Source organism: Tursiops truncatus, chromosome 1 (genome assembly GCF_011762595.2).
Source record: "Tursiops truncatus isolate mTurTru1 chromosome 1, mTurTru1.mat.Y, whole genome shotgun sequence".
In the NCBI taxonomy this organism is placed as follows: Eukaryota; Metazoa; Chordata; class Mammalia; order Artiodactyla; family Delphinidae; genus Tursiops; species Tursiops truncatus.
In genome coordinates, this window is record NC_047034.1 from 59,396,030 (window position 1) to 59,422,596 (window position 26,567).

General features: G+C 41.8%; 2 protein-coding genes and 1 pseudogene across 3 annotated transcripts; 1 reads left to right on the forward strand and 2 right to left on the reverse strand.

The window, feature by feature from the left end:
* The first annotated feature begins 658 nt into the window (after positions 1-658).
* On the forward strand, positions 659-26,559 carry SLC19A2 (solute carrier family 19 member 2). Of its 2 annotated transcripts, XM_004325967.4 has the most exons (6): positions 661-1,073; positions 7,210-7,812; positions 20,365-20,587; positions 21,683-21,875; positions 22,215-22,356; positions 24,564-26,559. In XM_004325967.4, the coding sequence occupies exons 1-6, from the start codon at positions 873-875 to the stop codon at positions 24,690-24,692; spliced, it is 1,491 nt and encodes a 496-aa protein (XP_004326015.3). In that variant the 5' UTR covers positions 661-872; the 3' UTR covers positions 24,693-26,559. The 2 variants fall into 2 exon arrangements, with proteins under 2 accessions (XP_073660759.1, XP_004326015.3); XM_073804658.1 differs by lacking the exon at positions 7,210-7,812 and having other exon boundaries at positions 659-1,073.
* On the reverse strand, positions 12,785-20,229 carry LOC141278642 (putative POM121-like protein 1). The gene is made up of 2 exons (XM_073804659.1): positions 14,634-20,229; positions 12,785-14,403 (listed from the first exon to the last, which is right to left on the reverse strand). Exon 2 carries the CDS (start codon positions 14,335-14,337, stop codon positions 13,540-13,542), a length of 798 nt encoding a protein of 265 aa, XP_073660760.1. The 5' UTR covers positions 14,338-14,403; positions 14,634-20,229; the 3' UTR covers positions 12,785-13,539.
* LOC117310005 (U2 spliceosomal RNA) lies at positions 12,807-12,912 on the reverse strand (annotated as a pseudogene).
* Positions 26,560-26,567: the final 8 nt, after the last annotated feature.

A 26,567-nucleotide genomic window follows, 5' to 3' on the forward strand; every position in this document is an offset into this window, starting at 1 on the left:
TTCAGTAGGACTCCATTACGATCCTTCTGTTAAGCAACTAGCTCGTTCACTCTTTTCACAGTACTTTATCCACTTTTTCCTGCTCCAGCTCTTGGTAAACGCCTCGGAGCGTTTAGATCCGGGGCTTCTAATGTCTTTTTACTGCAGATGAATACAATTTAAAACCTGAAAGCTGCTGGAAGAAAGGTAGAGCATTCCCCGTCCCAAGGTTAAATCTTTGCCCGGAGCTGGCCACTTGGGAAGGAAAATCTGAATGGACCGCGGTTAAGAATCAGAAAATGACTGTGTGTAACAGCGCGTTTCTCTTGGTGGGGATAAGGCCCACGCGGAGCATTCCCGACAGGTGAGCTGCAGCACGAGGGATGACTTAGTCGACCTCCAGCGGGGTCGGAGGGCTCGTCCCTTGAGCAGCGCACGCCAGAACAGCCACGGTCTGACCTGAGTCCTACAAGTCCTCTGCGCCCGAGCCAGCGTACGTCTGCTGCGCTCTTGCGTGCCGCCGCCACCGCCGCCGCCGCCGCGAGTTCGCATCTTGTGAGCCACCGACCAATGGGACAGAAGCCAATGCCTGGCGTCCTCTGTGATTGGCTCTCAGCAGGGAGGTGGTGGCGGAGGGTGGGCCTTAGGGCGTGAACGGTTTTCTGCCGCTCAGCGGGCGGGTGGCGACTCGTGAGGTTCCCGCAACCAGCAAAGGCTGGGAGTCACTGCGATCAGAGGCGACTGTCTCAGAACTGCTTGGCCCTGCCGGGAGGAGGCGCCACTCGCAATTGCAGGTTCCTGCGCTGGGGCAACGATTCAACCTCACTCCGGTTGGCCGAGGAGGAAAAGGAGAAGGAAAGGGCCGGGCCGGGTCCCCGCCCCTCGCGCCCCAGATGGATGTGCCTGGCCCGGTGACACGGCGGGCGGCGGCGGCGGCCACCATGCTCCTGCGCACGGCTCGGGTCCCGCGCGAGTGCTGGTTCGTGCCCACCGCGCTGCTCTGCGCCTACGGCTTCTTCGCCAGCCTCAGGCCGTCCGAGCCCTTCTTGACCCCGTACCTGCTGGGGCCCGACAAGAACCTGACGAAGAGGGAGGTAGGCGCGGGGGGCGGGCGGGAGGTGGCTCGGCCGGCGCGGGGCGCGGGCGCCGAGATGTGCGGGAAAAGGTGAGAGCGGGCGGAGGGGCTGTAGCTGAGGAAAGGAGGAGTGAGAAAGGCGCTCGAAACGCGGGAGCCATTCTGAGCAGAGATTGCTGACTTTTCTCAGTTGGAAGGCGCTGCCTTAGTTCACGCTGTTTTTCTCTCCTGCGTTGGATTGATGAGCCGTGTCTTAGGTGAAGGGCTGGAAACGCGGTTCGGGAGCCCCAGTTCACGTGTGCTTCAGGCGATGTGCTGATGATGCTGTAATGGAACTTAGCCCCACTCTGCTCCGACTGATCCAGCAGTTCCTGCTTGGGGGCGGGGACGGGGGCGGGGGGGGAGGAGAATATTTGGAGAATAAAAGGGAAAACAGCAGGTTGTACTTTGGACATGGTAAAGATTTAAATAAATATTTGCTGCCGGAAAGTAAGGAACCAGATGCTGAGTAACTCCTGCTTTCTGAAAGGATCTTCCCTCTACCTGCTGCACCCTCTTCCTTCCCCTACTTTGCATTGTTTACCCTTGAGAGATGGAAGTGCTCAAATAAGGACTGTACAAGACAACAAGAACCCATCATCTTGTCTTGATTTTTGGTTGGGCGAGACTGTGTCCAGGAATACGCTTCCCACACGCTCCCCCAACCCCACCTCCCGGGATAAAAGCAGATATTTAGATGGTATGACATAGTTGGCATTTAATTATAGTTTTTCTTGCGTTGTGAATTGTTGCTTCACGGATGTTAGTTTTGTTCCTTTCTGTTCTGCTGCGACGTTGAGAGTAATTAAGAGTACATAGTCCATGATCAAGAACTTTTTGCTGACTGACTTCCCCAGGAGGATTTATAAGTAAAGTACTTGGAGTGCATTGTGTACTTTAAAAATGTGTTTAACTCTTTAAAGTGTATGGTCAATCTCAACACCAGTTTTTTGAAAAAGAAAGACATTATATTAACTGAAAAAGGACGTAAACTCAAGCTGCTACCACAAAACCCAAGTAAAGCAGATTCAGCATCCTCTTCCTTGAACACTACAAAGCAAGAAAGCTGAGGTCTGGTATTCCTTTCTGGAACAAAAGGGTGAAAGCTGAGTGGGCAGTTGTTAGCTGTTTCTTATTTCTTATGTCTACTTCTCCTCCCACCCTGCCTTCCTGTCCCAGCTGCTGTGAAGTACTCCTCCCATTTAAACCTTACTCTCTACCCTGTGATTAGTAGTCACCTGTTTTGAGTATCCCTGCATAACAGGTCAGAGCAGGATGTAATTACTCATAATCCAGTTTGTTGTTGCATTGCTCCTCCATTTTCAAGGGCACTTAACAGGGAAGGGATTGAACTCTTGGTTGAGGATTTCACTTGAGTTTCCCACATTATCTCACCCCTAGCAAGTGGCACTTTTACCCAACTTCAGATCTACTTCTCAGTCTTATGGACCACTCCACAAGGAACTGTAAGAGTTACTCATTACCTATTTGAATTACAGTATTGGTTAAAAACAATAGTAAAGGGGAAAGGGCCAACTCTTGTGAACAGAATGATTCTCCAAGAAGACAATTACTTCAGTAAATACAAGAGAGAATGATTCTGGAGACCCACAGCAAACACCAAATCTGAATTGTAGCCACTGAAGCAGAAATGATACTGTCTGTGAGCTGCTAACAATTAAAATTTCATGTGAACTGCCACGTGATCTGCACAGTTTGTGCACCTTGCCTGAAAGAGAAGCACACGGGGAGAGAAACATGCTCCCATTGTTGATATTTGAAAGCCGAACTGTTTTGTACAAGTGCCCTGGGCAGAATTGCTGTGTGATGTGCCATCATGTGTCCTGTCTTATCAGAAAGCTGCGTAGGTGAGTGAAATATGTTCGAGGCGTATAGCAATAAAGCAGAGGGGCCAGGCCTAGGAAACATTTGCTGAATGTGTAACAAAAACATAGCACACTTCTGTTACTGCACATTAGATGAGGAAGAGGGCAGGGTTTGAAGAAAAATCCAGAAGTCTGGAAAGGGATGTCGTTTGTGTCTGAGGACCTCAGAATCATGGCCGATTCTGATGGTCGTGCACAGTATGGCTCTGTCCACCCTCTCTGGAACCCTAGGTTTTTAAAAATCTCTAGTAACTGAAATAAATAGGACAACTTGTTCTCCTTTCTGACTGCTGGTTTTCACCAAGGTACAGTTATTTATTTATTTAATATTACATGATTTTTAGGCAAAGCAAATGGCAAATCATGGTCAGTCTATTTGTGTTGAATTTTGTATTTCCCTCAGGAGACTTTAGAAGGTCCAAGAGCAGTCATCTTAGATATAGAGCTGTTGTTAACCAAGGCCAAAGACAAAAGGAGGAAAAGAAGGTCAGAATTTCCTCTTTCCACTCAAAGGATTTTTTTTTCTTAGATTTCAGGAAAACCATTAACCTGTATCACTTTATAAATTTTAAACAGGTTAAAATTTGTCTTTCAGTAGTTGAAAGCCAAACTTTTAATAAAATAGAGCTCTTTATCACCAAAAATTTTTTATTCTTTCATCTTTTCCAGCATGGGATTTGACATTCACTACCTTTCTTTGATACTTTTAAGACATTAAATTTAAAACTATTCTGCCTAATATTGAGAGCCTTACAGAATTTGGCTCTTATCTCCTTAACACCCTTATCTCCCACTACATCCTTCTTCCCCTTGCCTTCTACATGCCCAAGCTCCATCCACGTTAATCTTATAGTCATAAATCCAGTGGATCTAACTTTCTCATCCTTCAAGGTCCATCTCAAAGGAGCAACCCCCCATATTTCCTAACTCCCTTGTCAATAATTTCCGTGTATGTGCTCTTCACTAGGTTCAGAACTCCTGGAGAACTGAGGCTTCATTTTATTCTTTTTTTGTTTTCGTAATCTCCATACAGTTTGAAAACAGTGTTGTGCAAATAAGTGCTTACTAACTAGTTGTCTAATTGAAATGTGATTCTAAAATAAAGTGTAAATCTGAATTAGAGCTTAAAACTGAACAGCTGTTTTCCCTTGACTCTGTGTCTCAGAAGAAGGCACAAACAAGCTCTGATCCAAAGAACTGTGAAAGGCACCTTAGAATAAAATCAGTTCCCTTAGCTCACACGGCAGATTTTTACCTGAGATAAGAAGGTACCGTCCAGGTGTGGCCAGTAAGAGTCTGTAACCTGTACATTTTTGCATGTAGGAAGTTTCGCTTCAGGATTCAGAGTATCCATCAAAGAAGCATTTCCTGGTGTGACAGCTTCTCCTTGGAGGCATTGAGAGAGAAGGGGTCTTATGGAGACTTTTGGAGACACAGTGGCTAAGCTCTGCATATTGTCTGGTCTTCTCTCTTCATGAAAGCCCCATAAAAGCACCCCTACGCAGGTTGAAAAAGCTGCTTTATGGCATTAGAAGTAAGCCTGGAACATAGTAGATGATCAACAATAGTTTTCTGATTGAAGAAATGGGGCATTTTAGGGTGGTGGATTCAGAATATCTAGGTGCAGATACTCCCTCTGCCGGTGACTAGCTGGGATAACTTCGGGCAATTCACATAAGGCCTAGTTTCCTTGGTTGTAAGATAGAGATGATAAAAGCATCTACCGCTTAGCGTTGTTTGGATTAAATGAGGCCATATAGGTGAGGTGATTAGCATAGCGTGTGGTGTCAGTAGAGATGTACTATTATAATGCTGATAATGCTGTGGGAGGGACGGTCCTCTTGGGTTGATGTCTCTCCTAGGAGAAAATTCAGATTTCTCATTGAGAATAAGTTAAAGAGAACATATCTGGTCTTTTTCCCCTGCTTGCCTTTATTTTAGTTTCTACTTGGCATTGCTTTTCCTTATCTTCATTACGTAAACTGTGGTTTTTGTATTAGGAGTGGAATTAGACTCATAAGCATAAACACTTTAAATTGATAATTGAAAGGATGAGGTTTATATAACGAAAACTTCACAGTTAATCGTTTGGGGACAACTAGTATTGAAGGGTATATAACATGTCTAAGTGCAGACAGTATTACTGGAGTGAAGAATCAGTGAAAGTTCCAAGCGGTGTGGTGGAGAACAAAGAAGACTGGGTATGGAAGGAAGGTATTTTTAAAGGGGAAGTGTGGTGGCTAATAGCTTTGTAGTATTATGTTGGGGAAAATGTGAAGGTGAAGAAATATGCAGAGTCAAACAGAGGAGGCAGTTTCACACTTAAGAAAACTGTAGGAGAATGAATAAAACTATAGGCAAAAAAGGAGTGGGAAGTTGCTAATGGAGCACACCTGTGAAGTCTGTAGGGAAGCCTTCACTCCTCACGGCTTTCATCTCAAGGTTGCCCTTATACCCTTTGGTTTTCTACTGAGAAGCCTCTGACCCTGTGTTAAGTCAGCCGAGTGCACTTTGTTCCTCATTTGATAAAACTTACACACTTGTGAATAAGAATCATTTCTACAGTTCTCGATTATTCTTTCACGCACACATTCAGGCACAAGAAAGTTTCCTGGTAAATGGAGGTTGCTAGATGATTTGCAAACACAAATTAGACCGGAATTCATGAAGGCGAGGCTATTAGACAAATCACTTTTGATATTCAGCCAGTCAGAAATCAAGTCTGGAATGTATTTCAGATTATGTTTTCCTTTTATAGTTGTTCTCTGCATTGGCAATTATTTTATAATAATTTACTAAAAATAAAATTTTTACTTTATTGTTCCTCTAAAACCTTAAAACAATTAGTTGGGTGAACTGAGGTATACATGAGAGTTAAAAAGTAAGTCAAACCCAAGGATTAGATTGCTCCATCACAAAGTATTTAGACTGTTAGTAAGACTACCTTTCAGAACGCACTTAAAAACTGAGGCCACTGATCCAAACTTTGAAATGATCACTTATAAAACTGACTCGCTTAAAGCCCCAGGAACTTACTAGGCTATGGGGTAGGTGTAAAAAGAGGGAAAAGTCTCCTACAATGATTGTTATTCGAAGAATGGGGACGACAGTTCAGTTAATTTAATTTGTATTGTCCCAAGTGGTCTGTGTTTCAGCTTCAGTCCTTAAGTCTTTAAACGTATGAAAAAAGAGTAAGTGATTTACATGTACTCTCTCATTTAGTCCTTGCAAGAAACCACCCTGTGGCATAGGTTTTACTTCTCTTTTACTGATAATGGAGATTAAGGCTAAAAGGAACTGAAAAAAAAACTTGCTTAAAATCATACGGCAAATGATGGAACAGAAATTCCAGCTGGGGTCTTTGTGGTTTAAATATTATTTCTACTATCTTCCAATGAAAAATTAATGAAAAAAAAACCTTCCATTTTTTTCATAGTATAGACATACAAAAAGAAGGACAACAGAGTTGCTTATAATGCTACCATCCACAGATAGTTACTCTGTTAAGACTGTAGGACAGATTTACCTTCTTTATCTATTCATGTTACCCCAAAGAAATGAAACTTAAAATCAGAGAAACCTAATCAAACAGTAGGATCATGGCTCCCTGTTCTGTGGCTAGAAGTAAGAACTGACAATGATTCCAAAACATTTATTTGTTTCCAAAGCATTTATTGAGCCAAGTATCTTCCAAACAGTGTGCGAGCCAAGTATCTTCCAAACAGTGTGCAAATGAAAGTCAAGTCCACCCTGAAAGAACCTATAAAGCAATGGTTCTAAACTCTGGCTCATAATAAAATCTCCTGGGAGGTTTCTAAAAAATGCCTGCGGCAAGGCATCCACATTTTTGAAAGCTCCTTGGGAGATGTGTAGCCATGGTTAAGAAGCAGTGCCATGAGGTAACTGAGGAGACTGACACATACAAAGCAGTATCAGGAGAGCTTTTTGGGTGGTGGGATACAAACACTATCAGCTGCAGCAAAGTCTTCCAGGATGAGGAAGGCCTTGAACTAGGCTTTGATGAATAGGGAAGATTTTATTAGGAAAAAGACGATGGGGTGGAAACGGAGAAGTATATTCCAAACAATTATCAGAATTGTTGTCAAGATTTCTTTGGTTGATAAAAATGAGATCTTTGAGGTACTGGTAGATTGTTTCATAAGAATAAATTGTTACGAATGTTCCCGGTCCTTTGAGATCACTAACGGGATTTTATCTTTTTTCTACCAGGTCTTCAATGAAATATATCCAGTATGGACTTACTCTTACCTGGTGCTGTTGTTTCCTGTGTTCCTTGCCACAGACTTCCTCCGTTATAAACCTGTTGTTCTGCTGCAGGGACTCAGCCTTATTGTTACATGGTTCATGCTGCTCTATGCCCAGGGACTGCTGGCCATTCAGTTCTTGGAATTCTTCTATGGCATCGCCACAGCCACTGAAATTGCCTATTACTCCTACATCTACAGTGTGGTAGACCTGAGCATGTACCAGAAAGTCACGAGTTACTGTCGAAGTGCCACCTTGGTGGGCTTCACAGTGGGCTCTGTCCTAGGGCAGATCCTCGTCTCAGTGGCAGGCTGGTCCCTATTCAGCCTGAATGTCATCTCTCTTACCTGTGTTTCTGTGGCTTTCGCTGTAGCCTGGTTTCTCCCTATGCCACAGAAGAGTCTTTTCTTTCACCACGTTCCTCCCTCCTGCCAAGGAGCAAATGGCGTCAAGGTACACAATGGTGGCATTGCTACTGATACCTCAGCTTCTAACCACCTTCCGCAGTGGGAAGACGTTGAATCAAAAATCCCTCTAAATACAGAGGAGCCTCCCATGGAGGGACAGGTAAGCACAGCCTTAAATGCCTGGTGGTTGCTACTCTGGGGCTAGACCAATGGTGAAAAGCAGACAGGAAAGTCCCTCAATTCATTTGGATTCTGGTTTTATCTTGAGTTGCTTCATTAATTCATTCATTCAATATAACGTTGATTTATATTAGGGATGACAAATGTATTTTCCTCTGGAGTAAATGACCTCCGGGACTGGCACAACATTATTATTATTATTTTTTTTTACTTAAATTTTATTTTAGATTTTTTTTTTTACATCTTTATTGGAGTATAATTGCTTTACAATGGTGTGTTAGTTTCTGCTTTATAACAAAGTGAATCAGTTATACATATGTTCCCATATCTCTTCCCTCTTGCGTCTCCCTCCCTCCCACCCTCCCTATCCCGCCCCTCTAGGTGGTCACAAAGCACCGAGCTGATCTCCCTGTGCTATGCGGCTGCTTCCCACTAGCTATCTATTTTACGTTTGGTAGTGTATATATGTCCATGCCACTCTCTCACTTTGTCACAGCTTACCCTTCCCCCTCCCCATATCCTCAAGTCCATTCTCTAGTAGGTCTGTGTCTTTATTCCCGTCTTACCCCTAGGTTCTTCATGACATTTTTTTTTTTTCTTAAATTCCATATATATGTGTCTTTCTCTTTCTGACTTACTTCACTCTGTATGACAGACTCTGGGTCTATCCGCCTCATTACAAATAGCTCAATTTCATTTCTTTTTATGGCTGAGTAATATTCCATTGTATATATGTGCCACATCTTCTTTATCCACTCCTCTGATGATGGACACTTAGGTTGTTTCCATCTCCTGGCTATTGTAAATAGAGCTGCAATGAACATTTTGGTACATGACTCTTTTTGAATTATGGTTTTCTCAGGGTATATGCCCAGTAGTGGGATTGCTGGGTCATATGGTAGTTCTATTTGTAGTTTTTTAAGGAACCTCCATACTGTTCTCCATAGTGGCTGTACCAATTTACATTCCCACCAGCAGTGCAAGAGTGTTCCCTTTTCTTCACACTCTTTCCAGCATTTATTTCTAGATTTTTTGGTGATGGCCATTCTGACTGGTGTGAGATGATATCTCATTGTAGTTTTGATTTGCATTTCTCTAATGATTAGTGATGTTGAGCATTCTTTCATGTGTTTGTTGGCAGTCTGTATATCTTCTTTGGAGAAATGTCTGTTTAGGTCTTCTGCCCATTTCTGGACTGGGTTGTTTGTTTTTTTTGTTATTGAGTTGCTGGCACAACATTATATTGCTCATGTTGGAGATGTCTTAGAAGCCACAGCAATGTCTGTCTCTTCTTCATCTTTCTATCCTCAGAACTTGGTATGTAAAGGAAGCTCTAGAAAAAATTTTCTAAATGAATAGGTGAAATGATTCCAATAAATGATGAATATCTACTTCCAGTTTCTGAATTGAAGTCCACAGTATGTAAGGATAGGAAGTTATCTTCCTCATCTGTGCTGACAGCTATGTGTGATACAGGCATACCTCAAGGATATTGTGGGTTTAGTTCCAGACCGCTGAGGTAAAGCAAATATTATAATAAAGCAAGTCACACAATTTTTTTTGTTTCACAGTGCATATAAAATTTATGTTGGTACTATACTGTAGTCTATTATGTGTGCAATAGCATTATGTATAAAATAATATACATACCTAAATTTAAAAATACATAATTGCCAAAAAATGCCAACCGTCATCTGGGCCTTCAGCGAGTCGTAATCTTTTTGCTGGTGGAGGGTCTTGCCACGATCTTGTTGGCTGCTGACTGATCAGGGTGGTGGTTGCTGAAGGTTGGGGTGCTGTGGCAATGTCTTAAAATAAGACAGCAGTGAAGTTTGCCGCATCGATTGACTCTTCCTTCAGGAATGATTTCTCTGCAGCATCAATGCTGTTTGATAGCATTTTACCCATAGTAGAATTTCTTTGAAAATTGGAGTCAGTCCTCTTAAACCCTGCTTTATGAGCTAAGTTTATGTAATGCACTAAATTCTTGGTTGTCCTTTCAACAGTCTTCACAGCATCTTTACCAGGAGTAGATTCCATCTCAAGAAACCACTTTCTTTGTTCATCCATTGGAAGCAGCTGCTTATCCATTCAAGTTTTATCATAAAATTGCAGCAGTTCAGTCACAACTTCAGGTTTCACTTCTAATTCTAGTTTTTTTGCTATTTCCACCACATCTACAGTTATTTTCTCCACTGAAGTCTTGAACCCCTCAAAGTCATCCATGAAACAAAAGTTTTACAACACAATGGTTTATTCTGACACATTTCGTTTACTTTTTTATAATGTGATCACTGCCCACTAAACTGATTTTATTACCAACTAATGAGGTGAAATCTAAAATTTAAAAAACTCTGTCCTAGACCACCTTGATATTTGTTATTTATAGATATGCAAAATGTCAGTACTTGATATGGTGAAGAATTATAAACTTTTAGAGTTAGAAGTGATTCTAACCACAAATCATATAACAATCAGAGCATGTTAAAGGGACTTTAGGTCACATCACCCTTTCATTTTAGAGATAAGGATTCAGATCCAACACTAGTGAGTCGTGCAAAATTACACACATGTACTCCTAGACATAATTTTAGAGCAGATATGAAATCCACTTCAATCTGTACCTTGCTCCGTGAAGTCTTTCGGTGGGATAACAACATGGTCAGAACCATCATGTTGGCCATGGTGAGGTAAAATTAGGATTCAAGTCAGTTTCATGGTCTCCTTGGCTCAGCTACCGACACCAGGACAGGCAAGCAGTGCTGCTTGGCAGCTGTACAGCCCTAAAATACTGCTTGCTTTTCTTTGACGAGCTTGAAGGAAAATTAGAATGTGGATATTGGAGATCACAGTGCCATCTTAAGTTGACAAAGCCCATCAATGAACCATAAATGATAATCGTGGTAATTACAGTAAAGAAGAGTTCTAGGTCAGTGGGTGGTTTTATCTTGACTTAAAAAGAGGGAAAATGAGGTAGAAGTCAAAGTGATAGCCCAGTCCACAAGTTATCTTAGAGTATTTGTAAGTTGATTTTCAGAATGAGTCCTACTGCTTTGGGGCAGAGGGTGCTGACATTGCAGGAGGAGGAGCTGCCAAAGCCAGTGATTTTCTTTCCCAAACAGGCAACTGGACTCATTTTGTGCTTGGCATATAGTTGGACATGATTTTTTTTAAGTAGCTTATCCATTAGAAATGATGTAAATTAAACCAACTCTTTAGCACAGGGCTTGACATGAGATTAATGCTTAATAAATATCTGTTAATAAAACTATACTTTTATTTGTAGACTGACACCTTTTACTATTAGGAAGCATTCTTTGTGTGTGTGTGTGTGTGTGTGTGTGTGTGTGTGTGTGAGTTCCATAAAACACAGACAGCAGCAAAATAACTGTTTTTATCTTGTACTCAATATCATTTATAGAAGCAGAGTATAGCGGATTTTGAAGAAGGGAGGCAGTCCCCAGTACTAGTACTTACCAGCAGGGTGACCTTGGGCCAGTTTCTTAATTCTTTGTGACTTTTAGTTCCCTCATTCATATACCTACCTCATAGGGCTATTTCAAGTATTAAATAAAGCCATGTAGAGCTTTCAAATTAGTATACATAAGTAGGTAATCAATACACGGTAATTTCTATTATTATCTTTATCATTAGATATGAATAATCAAGAACAGCTTTGTACCTTCACTGTAGATCTTTATTTGTGAGGCTGTAAATAATTTCTCATCTTCCCTTTGAATTTGTTGAAGGTATTCTGGGCCTTATGAAGAGTTATGAGAGTCTGGTACTAATTCCATCACAAGTTCTTTTTCTTTTTTTTTCTCTTTTTCTTTTCTTTTTTTTTTTTTACTTTTTGGTCACACCGCGTGGCATGCGGTATCTTAGTTCCCCCGACCAGGGATGGAACCTGTGCCCGCTGCAGTGGAAGTGCGGAGTCTTAACTGCTGGACCACCAGGGAAGTCCCACAAATTCTTTTTCTTTAACTGAGTTAGGCTACCCCTAAATGTAGAGTGTTAAATCAGATGATCACTAAGCTTTACTTGACTCTAGAATCCTGAGTTTTGTGAGCTGACTGATGTGAAGGTACTCTCTTTTTTCTTCTGTTTCCCAGGCATACCATGAACAACTTCTCCTTTCCTCTCCAGTCCCTCACATATGTAGGGATACACAGAAGTAATTTAATTGAAATCATCAGCCCTTGACTTAAATCTTCATAGTCTAGGCATTAAACCCTAGTTATCCCCTCCCCCTACATTTTCCTATTGTATATAGAAGAAAATGCAAAATTCTGATCATGGCCTACAAAAGGCCATACAATTTGGCTGCTTGCCAACCTCTCTGACCTTATCTCTCAATTGGGCTGAAACACATCAAGCTTGTTCCCACCTCAGAACTTCAAATCAGGAGATTGTGTCAGTCAGGACTGCCCTTCATTCTGATCTTCATGGCTGGTTCCTTTATGTCACTCAGGTCACAGCTCGGACATCAGCTTTTCAGAAAGCCATTTAACACTCTTAGCAATCATTACTCCATTCCAAAGTCACTTGCTAGCCCATTACCCTTTTTACTTTCTTTATAGTATTATTCCTACTATAAGCTCTCTTTTATGTGTGTGTTTATCATCTGTCTCTCTTACTCCAGTGTTAATTTCATAAGGGCGGGGCAGTTAATTTCATGGCCTTAACAGGGTGATTATGGTGGGTTTTTTCCTGCCTCTGTCTCCCAGCTTACGCAAGGCATGCAAAGTCCAGCAGCAGCTGAAAGTTAAAACCATGGGATCAACCTTTTATTTCTAGCTAGACAAGTGAGAAAGTGGGGGGCTTGCATGTTGAGGTGTGAGGGGGTCATCCCCATTGGTCTTTTTCTCCCCAGTTACCACATCTCCCCTGCAACCTCAGTGATGGCAGAGGCCTTCACTGAGACATGGCCTGTGTCTCTGGACAAAGGAACAGGTTAAGAGGCTCCTATTGTCTGAAGAGTGTGGGGGCATGCCCGTTATTTTTCTTTCTTTTCTCTTGCTATTTAAATTGACAAGAACAGATACTACACTTGATCTTAGCCAAAAGGCTGAGATGAAATAGACAAAATAAACTTTAAGCTAAAATTACTGTCAAGTATAAATTTTACTAATATAGTAATTCCAAAGGACCAAGGAGCAGGGCAGTGGCTTTATTGAGAACCCAGGATTTATGAGCGTCCACCGTGCCCAGTCACTTTTAAATCATCAGCACAGCCCTATAATTCAGATATTTAGGTGAAGTGACTTGCCCAGGGTCACACAGCTAAGTGAGAGTCTTCTGGGACCAACAGTAACTTTTGCAAAGGCGTCTCTTGCTATACTTAATCACTGCCACCCTCTGACACTCACATTCTTTCTTTTTATACTATTCTGTTTCCTTGGGTCAAAGAATCCGACCCCTGAATTAAGGTTAAATAGGAATTAGTGGCAGATCAAAAGCCAAAATCGCTTCAAGATATTCTTTTAATTCCCCCATGTAATGCCTTTAGTCACAAAAATATAGAACAATATAGAAAATTACAAGTCAAGCGACGTTAGTATTCACAGGCAAGCACTAATATATTTTAATGTACCATGATCATATTAAAATAGAAATAACTATGAAACATTTTCTGCGGAGAAGCAGCCCCTGCGGCAGGCAGCAGGAAGGGACAGGAAGGCTGCACGGCGCCCAGGCCTCCGATGGCCTAGGTCTCACCCCGCAGCGCACTGTTGATGCGCCGGAACGCTGCTTCCTTCTCCGAGTCTAGGTCTTCGTTGGTGACCCGGAAACCCAGCTTAGGGGCTGGGGGCAGCCTCAGAGGCTCCCCTCGCCTGTGCGGCAGCAGAGGAATCCTGCGTTTTCGGGGCCTGGGACCGTCAGGTGTGAGGGAGCCGTTCCTCCAGGGCCGTTTCTGCCCTCCTGTTGCCTCTGCATCTTTGTCAGGCTGGCTTTTCCTCTGGGAAACCACCGGAGCTGCAGAGGGCGACGGAGGGCCCTCCTTGCTCCCTTTCTTTGCAGACTTCTGGGGCAGCCCTTGCGGTATGGCGGGACCCCTCCTTCTCTTCACTGGCAGGAAACCTCGGGTGGAGCTATATGAGCTCGTGATGGCGTTTCTTTGGGGGCAGGAGCTCATACAAGAGGTCTGCAGTTTCCTGTTGGATCTGTCTTCTGCCCTCTTGGCGTGGAGGTCTCTCTGCAGAGGTCCAGGCCTGGGCACGAAGAAGGAGCCCCCCAGGGGCCTAAATGCAGATCGTGCGCCCCCGGTGTCATCGGGGCCGCTTCTCTGGTCTTCGTTCCTCCCTGTGACTGTGGGGACTTCCTCCTGCTTGGCCATCCCTTGCCCGCTCTCTCCCAGGGCCCTCAACACTGTCTTATCTGTGCTGTAGTTCGGGACATAGCTGGGTGTCGTGGGCAGCACTGGCTGCCCCCGCGCCACACTGACAGTGACTGTGTCCACTGCGGACACTGAGCTGCGGGATGTCGTGGAGGTGCGAGCACCCATCACCGCCTTCTTCCGATGGCCTCGACTGCAGATGGAGATAAGGACCCCCAGAAAGGAGCGCAGGGTCTGCGGGATGGTAGAATGGGGTCTCAGAGACTCTGTGGCAAAGCGCAGATGCAGAGTCACTGGACACTTGTGGGCTGGCCTGCGAGTGGATAGCTGGCCATAGACAGCTGGGTGACCCGGGCCGGCCACGGGAAGTCGGTGGGCGCGGGGAGCGGGCTGGGGGCAGCCGAACCCTCCTGGCAGGTGCTGGTCCCCCAGTGCCCGGGGCGGGGGTGAGGGGCAGGGCCTACCTAAGTAACTGCCCCTAGAGAACTTGGGTGAGGTCGGTCCTTGGATAGAGAGCTGGGCTCCGAGCACTCTCCTTCAGCTGTCAACTCGGCCAAAAGCGGAGTGCGCTCTCTTTGGCCTGTTGCCTTTTTATACTCTGCAACCTGTGAGCGAACAATGGGCGTGTGTTCGCAGGGCGCAAAAGTTTAGGGAGGGGTGGCGCATGCGCAGAGTACACGTCAGGCCCTGGGGCGCGCAGGTGAGGATGCGCGCCCCTGGACCGTCTAGCGCTTCTGAATCTCCCGGGGGTCTGAGGGTTGGAGGTGTTTGCCTTGAGGGTGATGAGCTTCTTGGCAGGGCAGCTGCCCCTTCTCCTCCGGCCGGCTCTAACTGTACAGGTTGGGTCCCCGGCCACCAGAGCGGGAAAGCTGGAGAGCAGGGTACCTGGCTCAGCAGCCGCCGCCCGAGGTGGCAGATTTGGCATCAGCGCCTGTGCGTCCGCCTGCCCTCCCACCTGGTAACATTGGAGGAGAGAGCCGCTAAGAACAGAAGTGCCAAAAAAAAAAACCCCAAAAAACCCAGAAGTGCCCAAGCCACCGAGATCCTGCTGGGGTGACAACTGAAGGGGCAGGCAGGGCGGACTGGGAGGGACATATATACCAGGTCCAAACCCAGAAAGATCTGAAATGCACGAGTCAGAATGAAAGTCCAGAATCATCCTTGGGCTTTGGGCTGAGCTGGAAGTATAGCCAAACTCTTCAAGGTCTCCAGCTCCACCTGCAGTTTCTGCCTGGCTGGGACATTGCCCCAGAGTGGGGTTAAGTTTAAGGAGTCGAAGGAGGCATACATTTCCATCCTCTGGATCACTGCTCACCAAAAAATACATAATGCCAGGCACATATGTAATTTTGAATTTTCTAATGAACACACCAGGAAAATGAAAATGGTGGAGTCAATGTAAATAATAGATTTTTAATTCAGTATCTGCAAAATGTTAGAATTTTTACATGTGGCACGAGAAATGTGGTCATATTACGAGGGCTTGAGAGCCGCATGGAGCAAGATAGAGGACAAACAGCATGCAGTTGAAACTCTAAGAAGTGAACGCTAACAGGCAGATGGGGCCTGGAAGTCCAAAGTTGAATAACAGCACTCAGGACCTATTTGTTGATTATGTTAATGAGTCATGGTAAATAGAATATAAGGAAAACCAACATTTATTGAGCACTTGCTACATACTGAATAATGCTTATCTAGTTCTTGCAATAACCTGTTGAAGTAAGCATTAATTTCCATTTTACTGTAAAAAGCCTAAGATTCAGAAATTTTTCTCATCTGAGTGTAGACAGGTATGCTGCTGATTCATCATCTCAGCTCCCATTTATTTTGACCTGGGTACCAGACACTGTGCCAAAAATCTTATATTCATTATCTCATTCTTATTAAAACTCTATGATATAGGTATCACTGTCTCCATTTTACAGGTGACGGAACCGGAGCTCTACTGATTTTATTTAAAAGATTCATACTTAATTTTTTAAGTAAACAATACAGAAAACTACATAAAAAGAAGTCAAAATAATCTGAACTGCTGGGTGCAAAGATTACTTACCACTGTTAATGTTTTAGTGCCCTTTCTAAATATCACTGTTTGTACAGATTTTATAGTAAATGAAATTATAACCTACATGTAGGTTTATAACTTTATGGTTTTTTACTCAGTGTTAATTCAAGGCCAATCTTTCTTTCTTTTCATGTCAGAATAGCCTTCCGAACCCAAAGAATTGAAACCATAATGGTGAAAGTGACTGGGGGGAGGTTTGTGTTGGGCAGTATTCTGCCTTTCTCACCAGGCTGGCCCTGAGCACTAAAAGCCAGGATCAGAAAGACTTGTGTGAAGGACAAAGTCTGTCTTTTGACCCTCCCTATTTTTTTTTCATTTGTGGTCACAGCCTTTCCCTCTGGATATCTCCAGTTGGGCCCCTGCCAATGGATATGTCTGAGTTGGGATGGAGGGAGAGAGTGTGTAGCCGTATATGGCTGTGCCCCCTACCTTTGGCAGCTTAATGCCCTTGAAGCTCAGATAGGTGTTATCTCCCCTGAAAAAGAGTAGCCAAAGGCAGGTCTCTGTGCCAACTCTTAAAAGGTTTCCAGTGCCCCTGAACTAGGGCTTATGAACTAGGGCTCTACGAGATACCAGGCAAAGGCAAGAATGAGTATTCTTGGAACAAGATAAGTGCACAGCAGGCCAGAGCAGGACAGAGTGTCCCAGAAGCCTTTTATGGTGGAAGAGAACTTTATCATTGCCGATTCTTAAGTACACCTTGAAAGCGCCTTCTTCTGTGCTATTGTTCTTGTTTCCTTTGCTTTGAATGTTGTTCTTGTTTCTCTATTCTAATCTTATCTATCTCCCAAAGCCTGTCTCAAACACCAGTTCTTCCATGATACATATTTTGGTTCCTTTTCCTTGAAACCAGATGTACTATATTTGTCCCCATTGGTTAAGGCTCAATGTATATGTTTGTACTATGTTTTGGGTAATGAAATATCAATATCTGAGAAAATAATGATAGTCTTCCTTTCATCATGAAAAAAATGTTCATTGTTTATAGCAAGAATTAGGATTGTGTCCTTCAACAGCACAATAAAAGAAGCAAACTTATTCTCAAGTTTCCATCCTAGCTATTGGCTTGATAATAGACACATCTCCCTCTGCATATAACTGAGCTAAGAAAAGAGTAGCATTTAACTTGGTATTATAAACACCTAACTATGCCTATTAAAAGGTTCTATTTAAAGAAGGGGCTGCACAGAAATTAACGTAAAATGGATTAAAGACTTGAATGTAAGACCTGAAATCATAAAACGCCTTAGAAGAAGACATACGTGGTAAGCTCCTTGACATCTGTCTTGGCAATGTGTTTTTTAACTTGACACCAAGAGCAAAAATAAGTGGGACAACGTCAAACTAAAAAGCTTCTATACAACAAAGAAAAGCATCAACAAAATGAAAAGGCAACCTACTGAATGGGAGAAAATATCTGCAAATCATATGTCTGATAAGGGGTTAATATCCAAATTATAAAATGAACTCATACAACTCAATAGCAAAAAAAGAATCCAATTTAAAAATGAGCAGAAGATCTGAATAGACATTTTTCCCAAGAAGACATTCAGATGGCCAACAGGTACATGTAAAGATGCTCAATGTCACTAATCATCAGGGGAATGCAACTCAAAACCAGAATGAGATATCACCTCACACCTGTTAGAATGACTGTTATCAAAAAGATAAGAAATAAGTGTTGGTGAGGATGTGGAGAAAAGTGAACCCTCGTGTACTATTGGTGGGAATGTAAATTGTTGCAGTCACTGGAAAACGGTGTGGAGGTTCCTCAAAAAATTAAAAATCAGGGACTTCCCTGGTGGCGCAGTGGTTAAGAATCGGCCTGCCAGTACAGGGAACATGGGTTTGATCCCTGGTCCAGGAAGATCCCTCATGCCACGGAGCAACTAAGCCCATGCGCCACAACTACTGAGCCCACACGCCACAACTAACGAAGCCTGTGCACCTAGAGCCCATGCTCCGCAACAAGAGAAGCCACCACAATGAGAAGCCTGTGCACCACAATGAAGAGTAATCTCCACTCGCCGCAACTAGGGAAAGCCCTCATGCAGCAACGAAGACCCGACGCGGCCAAAACTAAATAAATTAAATAAATAAATTTTAAAAAATCAGACTACCACATGATTCAAGGATTCTACTTCTAGGTATCTATCCAAAGAAAATGGAAACACTAACTCAAAAAGATACAGGCACCCACCAATTCACTGCAGCATTATTTACAATAGCCAAGATATGGAAACAACCTAAGGGTCCATCAGTGGATGAATGAATAAAGAAAATGTGGTATATGGACAAATTTATATACACACTGGAACACTATTTATTCAGCCATTAAAAAGCGAATGAAGTCTTGCCATTTGCAACAATGTGGATGGACTTAGAGGGCATTATACTAAGTGAAGTAAGTCAGACAGAGAAAGACAAATATTGCATGATCTCATTTATATGTGGAAACTAAAAACAAAACAAAACAAAAACCCCAAGCTCATAGATACAGAGAACAGACTGGTAGTTGCCAGAGGAAGGGGGTAGGGGGTAGCAAAATGGGTAAAGGGGAGTCAAAAGGTAAAACTCCCAGTTGTAAATAAGTCTTGGGGATGTAATGTACAGCATGGTGACTATAATTAGTAATACCATATTGCATATTTGAAAGTTGCTAGGAGAGTAGATCTTAAAACTTCTCATCACAGGAAAAAAAATTATAACTGTATGGTGACGGATATTGACTAGGCTTATTGTGGTGATCATTTCACATTGTATACAAATATAAAATCATTGTTATATACCTAAAACTAGTATAAAGTTAAAGGTCAATTATACCTCGTTTTTAAAAATAAAGGAGAAAGGGCTGACAGCAGGTGGGAGTAGTCATTTTACATCTGTAGGTTCTCATGTGCAAGATATGGGTTCCAGCCAGCAAGCGGGTTGAATCATGCTGCTGCCATTGGTGTTAATAATGTGTAACATGGCTCCTGTCACACATCCTGGCTCTTATATGCTAATTCACAGTTAGCTTCCTCTTGGTCCCTTTGGATTCTCTCATTTTGCCTTCCCATGTTAGTTGCAAAAGTAAAAGTTCCTATGTTCTGAGCGAGGCTCCGGAATTATGGCAACCTTTGATAGCTATTTCACAGGATGTCTGGAATCTCATATTGACTTCTTGGCATAGTCCAGGGATGATGGTACATAGTAATGTTTTGATTCACTCAGTTACATGCATAGTAGCTTTATTACTTCATTGTAATAGTAATATTTCCCATAAATACTGGGTAACAGAAAAAGTGTAAGGAAGAAAATTAAAATCACTGATTACCCCATCAGCCAGAGAGAACTGCTGCTAATATTTTGATTTATTTCTTTCTAAGATTTCTGTCTTAACTATTATCTTTCAGTGAATCTGATAGGTTCTCATTCATGGATTCTACCTGAACAGTGATTTACTAGGGTTGCTAATTATTGCGCTTTTTTTTTTTGGTTGCGTTGGGCTTGTGGGCTTTCTCTAGTTGCGGTGAGCGGGAGCTACACTGCGTTGCGGTGCGCGGGCTTCTCATTGCGGTGGCTTCTCTTGTTGCGAAGCACGGGCTCTAGGCGTGTGGGCTTCACTAGTTGTGGCTCACGGGCTGTAGAGTGCAGGCTCAGTAGTTGTGGCGCACAGGCTTAGTTGCTCTGCAGCATGTGGGATCTTCCCGGAACAGGGCTTGAACCCGTGTCCCCTGCATTGGCACGTGGATTCTTAACCACTGCGCCACCAGGGAAGCCCAAATTATTGCTTATTCTTAATGTTGCTTGCCACTGTATGGGGAGATATGGAATGTCATCTCCCTTTGGCTAAAGTACGCGATTTCTGACCATCTTTCTACCTTCATTTTGTAAACAGTATATCATTTGCTGGATGTACTAATGTTTATAGAGCATTCAAAGCAAAAATTATATAAGAATGTGTTTTTTTCCCCAGGGGGATAAATGTAATTGCTAAGAAGTTTATACATACACACACACACACACACACACGTATATGAAATAAGCAATTGGTTTTCACAAGGAACAAGAAAAAAGTCTGTTGAATAGAAAATTGAGTCTATACAATTGCTTTCTGTACAGCTGGCTTCTTCCCTTTTTCTGTGTAGGAATCCAAGCCAGACCGTCTCCTTGTGCTGAAGGTCCTGTGGAATGATTTCCTGGTGTGCTACTCTTCTCGCCCTCTGCTCTGCTGGTCCGTGTGGTGGGCCCTCTCCACCTGCGGCTATTTTCAAGTCGTGAACTATGCACAGGGCCTGTGGGAGCAGGTGATGCCTTCTCGTCATGCTGCCATCTATAACGGTGGCGTGGAGGCCGTTTCAACCTTACTGGGTAAGCAGTGCAGGGTGGTAGGGCAGCTTGGGAGGGGGAGATTCCTCTGGTAGTGAAGTCAACCATAATCAGATTTTCTCTCCCCTCCCAAGTTTGAAGTAACCCCAGAGAATGGATTACTTATTTTGAGCTCTGATTTTATAATTTAGGAGGACAATTTAGAATTGCACATGAGGTGGAGGGCTATGACTAACAAACTTAAATTCTTTTAACCTTTGGGAAACCTAATATAATAGTCCTCTAAATTGTCTTCTTATCTAGGTTTCCATTATCTCTGATTTACTGGGTTCTTCTGCCACTTGTTGAAAAACTTGGAGTAACCTATACAATACTTTATAACAGCAGTAGCAAATATATTGTTTATATGTGCCAAGCGCTGCTCTAAAGACTTTATGTATGTTCACTCAGTCCTCACAGAATTCCTAAGATAGGTGTAATTATTATCCCCAGCTTACAGTTAAGGAAGCTGTGGACAGATAGGTTAATCACTTGGCCAAGATGATATAGATGGTAAGTGGTAAAGTCGCGGTTTGAACTCAGAGCCTGTGTCTTTGGCCATTTTATTCTGTTGTCCCTTTCTAATTTGTCGACCCACCTCAGAAGGTTTTGGAAAACTTTATATGATTTCTGTAAACACTTAAAACTGTGACTGGCACTTAGAAAGCACTCTATACATTTTAGCTATCGTTATCATAATCATCATCATTTTACCACATAATAAACTGCCCCTCAGTTGGGAAGAGAGATGAGCCATCCTGCCGTGTTGCCAAGCTACAAGCAGTGGTTCTTTTTGATTCTCGCCTCTGTGTCCGCCTCAGTAGTTTTTCCTTAGCAGCATCCCTGGCTCTGTATCTTCCTTTTCCTTCTCATTACCAGCTGCCCTAGTTCAGTCTCTCATCATCTCTCCATGGCTCCATACTATTTATTCCATCAAGTCCAAAATTCTCTGCCTGTCTTTCAAGGCCCTCCATAATCTTAAGTTACCCTGTTTAAAAGTTAAAAGATCTTAAAATGTAATAATCTAAGATGAATTTTTAATTTATTGAAATAGTATTTGTGTAGCAAAATGACAAATTTTCTCTTTTTGTTTTGTAGGTGCTGTTGCTGTGTTTGCAGTTGGTTACATAAAATTATCCTGGTCCACTTGGGGAGAATTGACATTGTCTCTGTTTTCTCTCCTGATTGCTGCTGCAGTGTACATCATGGACACCGTGGGTAACATTTGGGTGTGCTACGCATCCTACGTTGTCTTCAGAATCATCTACATGTTACTCATCACTATAGCAACGTATGTATTTTGATTCAAAGAACCATTAGGAAGAGCTGACAGGATTAGCTTTTTGGTTTCTTTACAAATTAAATTTTCTGGTTAAAAGAGGCAAATGGGAGGAAGCATTATATGTGTATTGCCAGTTTTTCTCCTGAGGAAGCATTTAGGCAAGGTTCTTTATTTCCTTGTTTAAATGTTCCTGCTGTTTTCAGATGTTTGCATGGGGTTTACATCATTTAGCAACAAAATATTCTTCACTTGGTTGGGAAGGGAATTGACAGTAGAAAGTACGGACTACTCTTCACACTATCCTGGAAGTAATTCTTGTCTATGCATTCTTTTTATTTATTTTTTAAGTTTTCAGATTGCTGCAAACCTCAGCATGGAGCGCTACGCCCTAGTGTTTGGTGTAAATACCTTCATCGCTCTGGCACTGCAGACTCTGCTCACTCTAATTGTGGTAGATGCCAGTGGCCTTGGCTTGGAAATTACCCCTCAGGTAAGATCTCTGTTTCGGTACTGAAGATGTTATGAGTTGATCAGGGTAACAGAAGTGGAGCATGCTTCATGGAAACAAATTCAAACAATATCATCTTTTTGATGAGGCCCTAGAACATTTCTGTGTGTAATTAACCAGCCTGGTGGAGCTGAGAGGTAATATTGGTTCCTTCCAGGCCAAGCCCTTCTGCTTCCTCATCCATTATTTCCCTCCATTTTAAATTCTGTGCCTGGAATACTACATCTCATGTTTGAGATGCCATGCTTCACCTCAAAGCTCTCTAAGTCTCCTGCTTCTTTATTTAAAACACCCCTCACCCAAATACCAAGGTAATGGCTTCCTGTTGCTGAATAGCATTATGATTCTTAACATATGACCTATTGAGAAAACACCTGCACAAACAGAGACAGTGTGAATAATTTTATTCACTCAGGAATTGTATAGTTGTATATGCCTTCTTGATTGTGAGTTGTAGGTAGGGCTTGTTCTGTACTTCAGCAAAATGGGCAATTGAATAAAAAAGTGCCTACCGTACCTCATCTCAGCCCAAATGATTCCATCTCCATTATTCCTTCCTTACATATTAGTTTTCTTAGAATACAAAGACCTAACATGTTAGCAGTAAGTAACTTTGTTTTTACTGAGGAGGTCTAAAAGAGAAATAGGTAATGTGCATTGAGTGCTTTCTATGTGCCGGGTACTTTACATAGAATTGTGCAGTGTTGTTATCAGGATTAGACATCAAGAAAATGAGTCTGAGAGATGTTGTGTTGTTTAAGGTCACAGTCAATAATAGTATGGCAGAACCAGGATTCAAACCAGCATCTGACTCCAAAGCTTAGGCATCTCCCACTGCATCATGCTGCCTCACAAAAGGATGGGGGAGGGGGTGGACAGAGCAGAGGAATGGGAACTTATTACTTTCTTTTAAGTAAGAATTACTTAAGTGTTTCCCAGTTACTATCTGCAATAAAAACCTTGAGAAGACCTCTCAAGGGCTAGGTACTTTCATTTGGGGTGGAGGGTAGAAGAGTAACTAGGTGCTTGTCATCTTGCTATAGAAGTGGTAGGTTTAAACGTATGGAATAATAGAATTTTGTGGGCTGTGCTGAAACTTGTAACTGCCATGATTAATTAACGAGTTTCCTATAGGAAAATGAAACAGAATTTTAAAGGACCTGGCTCAGAGTGTTAGCTTATCAGTAGTTAGTAAGTTATTTTAAGAACAAAAATGATGATGATGTTGATAAACAACATAGTTACATTAAAATATTGGCTCGGAGGGACTTCCTTGGTGTCTCAGTAGTTAAGAATCCGCCTGCCAATGCAGGGGACACGGATTCAATTCCTGGTCCAGGAAGATCCCACATGCCGCAGAGCAGCTAAGCCCATGCGCCACAAATACTGAGCCTGTGCCCTAGAGCCCGTGAGCTACAACTACTGAGCCCGCGTGCCACATCTACTGAAGCCCATGTGCCTAGAGCCCGTGCTCCACAACAAAAGAAGCCACCGCAATGAGAAGCCCGCACACCGCAATGAAAAGTAGCCCCCACTTGCCGCAATTAGAGAAAGCCTGCATGCAGCAACGAAGATCCAACACAGTCAAAAAATAAATAAAATTAAAAAAAAAATTGGCTTAGAGAAGATTCTTATAAAAAGTAATCTTATAATGGAATATATTGATAGTTGACCTTCTACTGCCCTCTTCTGGGCAAGAGTAGAGGTCTTGATATTCAGAATTTGGCCTGTTAATCATATCAGCTTGATTCAATTATAACAGCAAGATTCAATTATAACAGCAACAAAAATAAAAACGATAGTATTAACAGCATTAGCATTGTGCTAATAAACATTTGCATATATAATCTCATCCTTTCCCAACAACTCTGCAATTAGGAAATATTATGAATTACAAAATGTTTTGCAAATGAAGTTGAGGCTCAGAGACTGAGTCTCTCAATCCAGGTCATACAGCTAGTAAGGGGGAAGTTGGGATTTGCACCCAAGAATCAGCCTTCAGTATCACCATGCTGTGCTGCCTCTTTGTATCCTCAGTGCCTGGCACATTGTTTAAGCACACAATGTTTTTTGAAGTGTTATAGAGAAACTGAATATACCTTTAATTATGGAGTCTGTTCACATATATGTAATAAAAGAGCTTACCTTCTAATTGATAATTCTATAAATTATTCTTTCCCCCTCTTTAGTTCTTCATCTACGCTGGTTATTTTGCACTCATTGCTGTGGTTTTCCTGACTAATGGTGCAGTCAATATTTTGAAGAAATACAGAAAGCCCCAAGATCCAGAATCAAGTTCTCAAGTGACCACTTCATAACACACTGCTAATGAGCTTCTTATCACAAGAACTCTGCACAGCAGCTGTGCCTGGATGTATTTAATTTTTTAAAGTGTAGACACATATTTATGAGTGTGCATTTCATGGCTTCAAAGCAGCCAGTTGACTATACCTTGTCCTCCTAGAGTAATAGAATACTGTTCAGAAGTGAAGTGTACTTCATGGATTATTTACGAGAGCCAATATAAGGATGACTTTTTTCTGATTTGAAAGTGAGCTTGCTTTTGAAAACCAAGTAATCAAGAGCAATCAAGCAGCACATGGTGGTGTATACTTGCTAGCAAGTGAGTCTGGTGTTTCATAGGTCAAGTACTTCTGTATCAGATTAGCCAGATGCTTGGCCTGGTGGGACCAGGGCTTCACAGGGGCCACAGGTGTTACAGGTCAGAACAGAAATATGTTCTAATAGCACCTGCCTCTGTTCAACTTAATTCTTATTTCTGTGTTATTCATGTGCATTTGTGTTTCTGCAGATGAAAGTTGTTCCTATCACTGACAATATGTGCTCTGGTTTGGTGTTTTATAAGGAATATGTGTCGTTAATAATTTATTTTAAAAAATTCATTGTGTAAATATTCTCAATTCCCATCTTGACAATTATGTATTTGTGTGGATTTTTCATTTTTACATTATTCATATGCTTCCTAGAGAAGCTAATTTAGTTAAATAGTAAGGCAAGTTTTGAGGCCTGCTAAAAATCTAAGTGACCTAATCAGAAAACTTAAGGCAGGTTTGCTTGTCTTTTATTCTTCAGTATGAAGGACTATTAATTCTATGATGAAAAGTTACTAAATGGGCTAAAGATACAACTAACCCATTTTGTATTTGCACTTTTATCTCCAAAATAAAATGGAAAAGTCTTTTTAAAAATAACTTCATCTCCATTTATAGCTTTTATATTATTTATCCTTCTTATTCAAGATAAAGATGTCGTTAAGAGTTGGATCATTCCAAGGTCTTTTTCACAAACTGAGACTCTTATTAATTATTTTGGTGGGACAGGAACTAGGATAGACTTAGTTCCTGTATTTTGTACATTAAATCTGCCTTTGTTTCTAAAGGTGGATCATCTTGAATATCTGCTTAAAATAAGAATTGCTATTGAGTCCATTTCCAGGTTACTTGAAAAAAATGTTATTCTGTGCACATTTAATTGGGAAGTTAGTCTACCAAGTGGCTGCTAGCCTGAGACGTAACTATCTTGAAGCCAATTTTGTTGCCTAATCTTAAAAAAAAAACAAAAAACAAAAAACAAAACTAGGTTAACTTTTTTAGAACGACATAGGTAAACACTGAATAATGGTGTCAGGATTCCAAAACTGACATATTCATTTATGTAAGCAGGAATTCTAGAAGCAAATGAATGATAAGAATAAGTCAGTTTCCACTCACCTTCCTTTCTGAATAAGGGAAAGGAAAAGAACACTAGCTAAGTAAGGGAAGAGGAAGTGATATGGTAAATAGCAGCCTCTAATTTTATATTTTGTCTTTGTTGCGTTTTATTTTGCTACATAGGGAATTGTTTACTCAGAAACAAGTAGAAAAGTGGTATTTGAGGAATTTTATTTAATTTTTTAAATAAAATAGACTGTGGTACAATCAATACTAAAGCAGTATTTCCCTGGAATTTAATTCAAAGTTTGTGGTACACAGTTAGGGCCTTTACTTATTTAAGACAATAATAAGTTTACATCTTGGTGTGTGGCCCTATTTGTAGAATGCTGAACCCAATTTGCAAGTTGTACTGTATGCAGTTTTGTAAAGAAGTGAAAATAATTTGTTGTACTTTTTATTCAATTCTGTATAGATTATAAACTTATTTATTAAATAAATATTTTATAGTATATTTTTCCT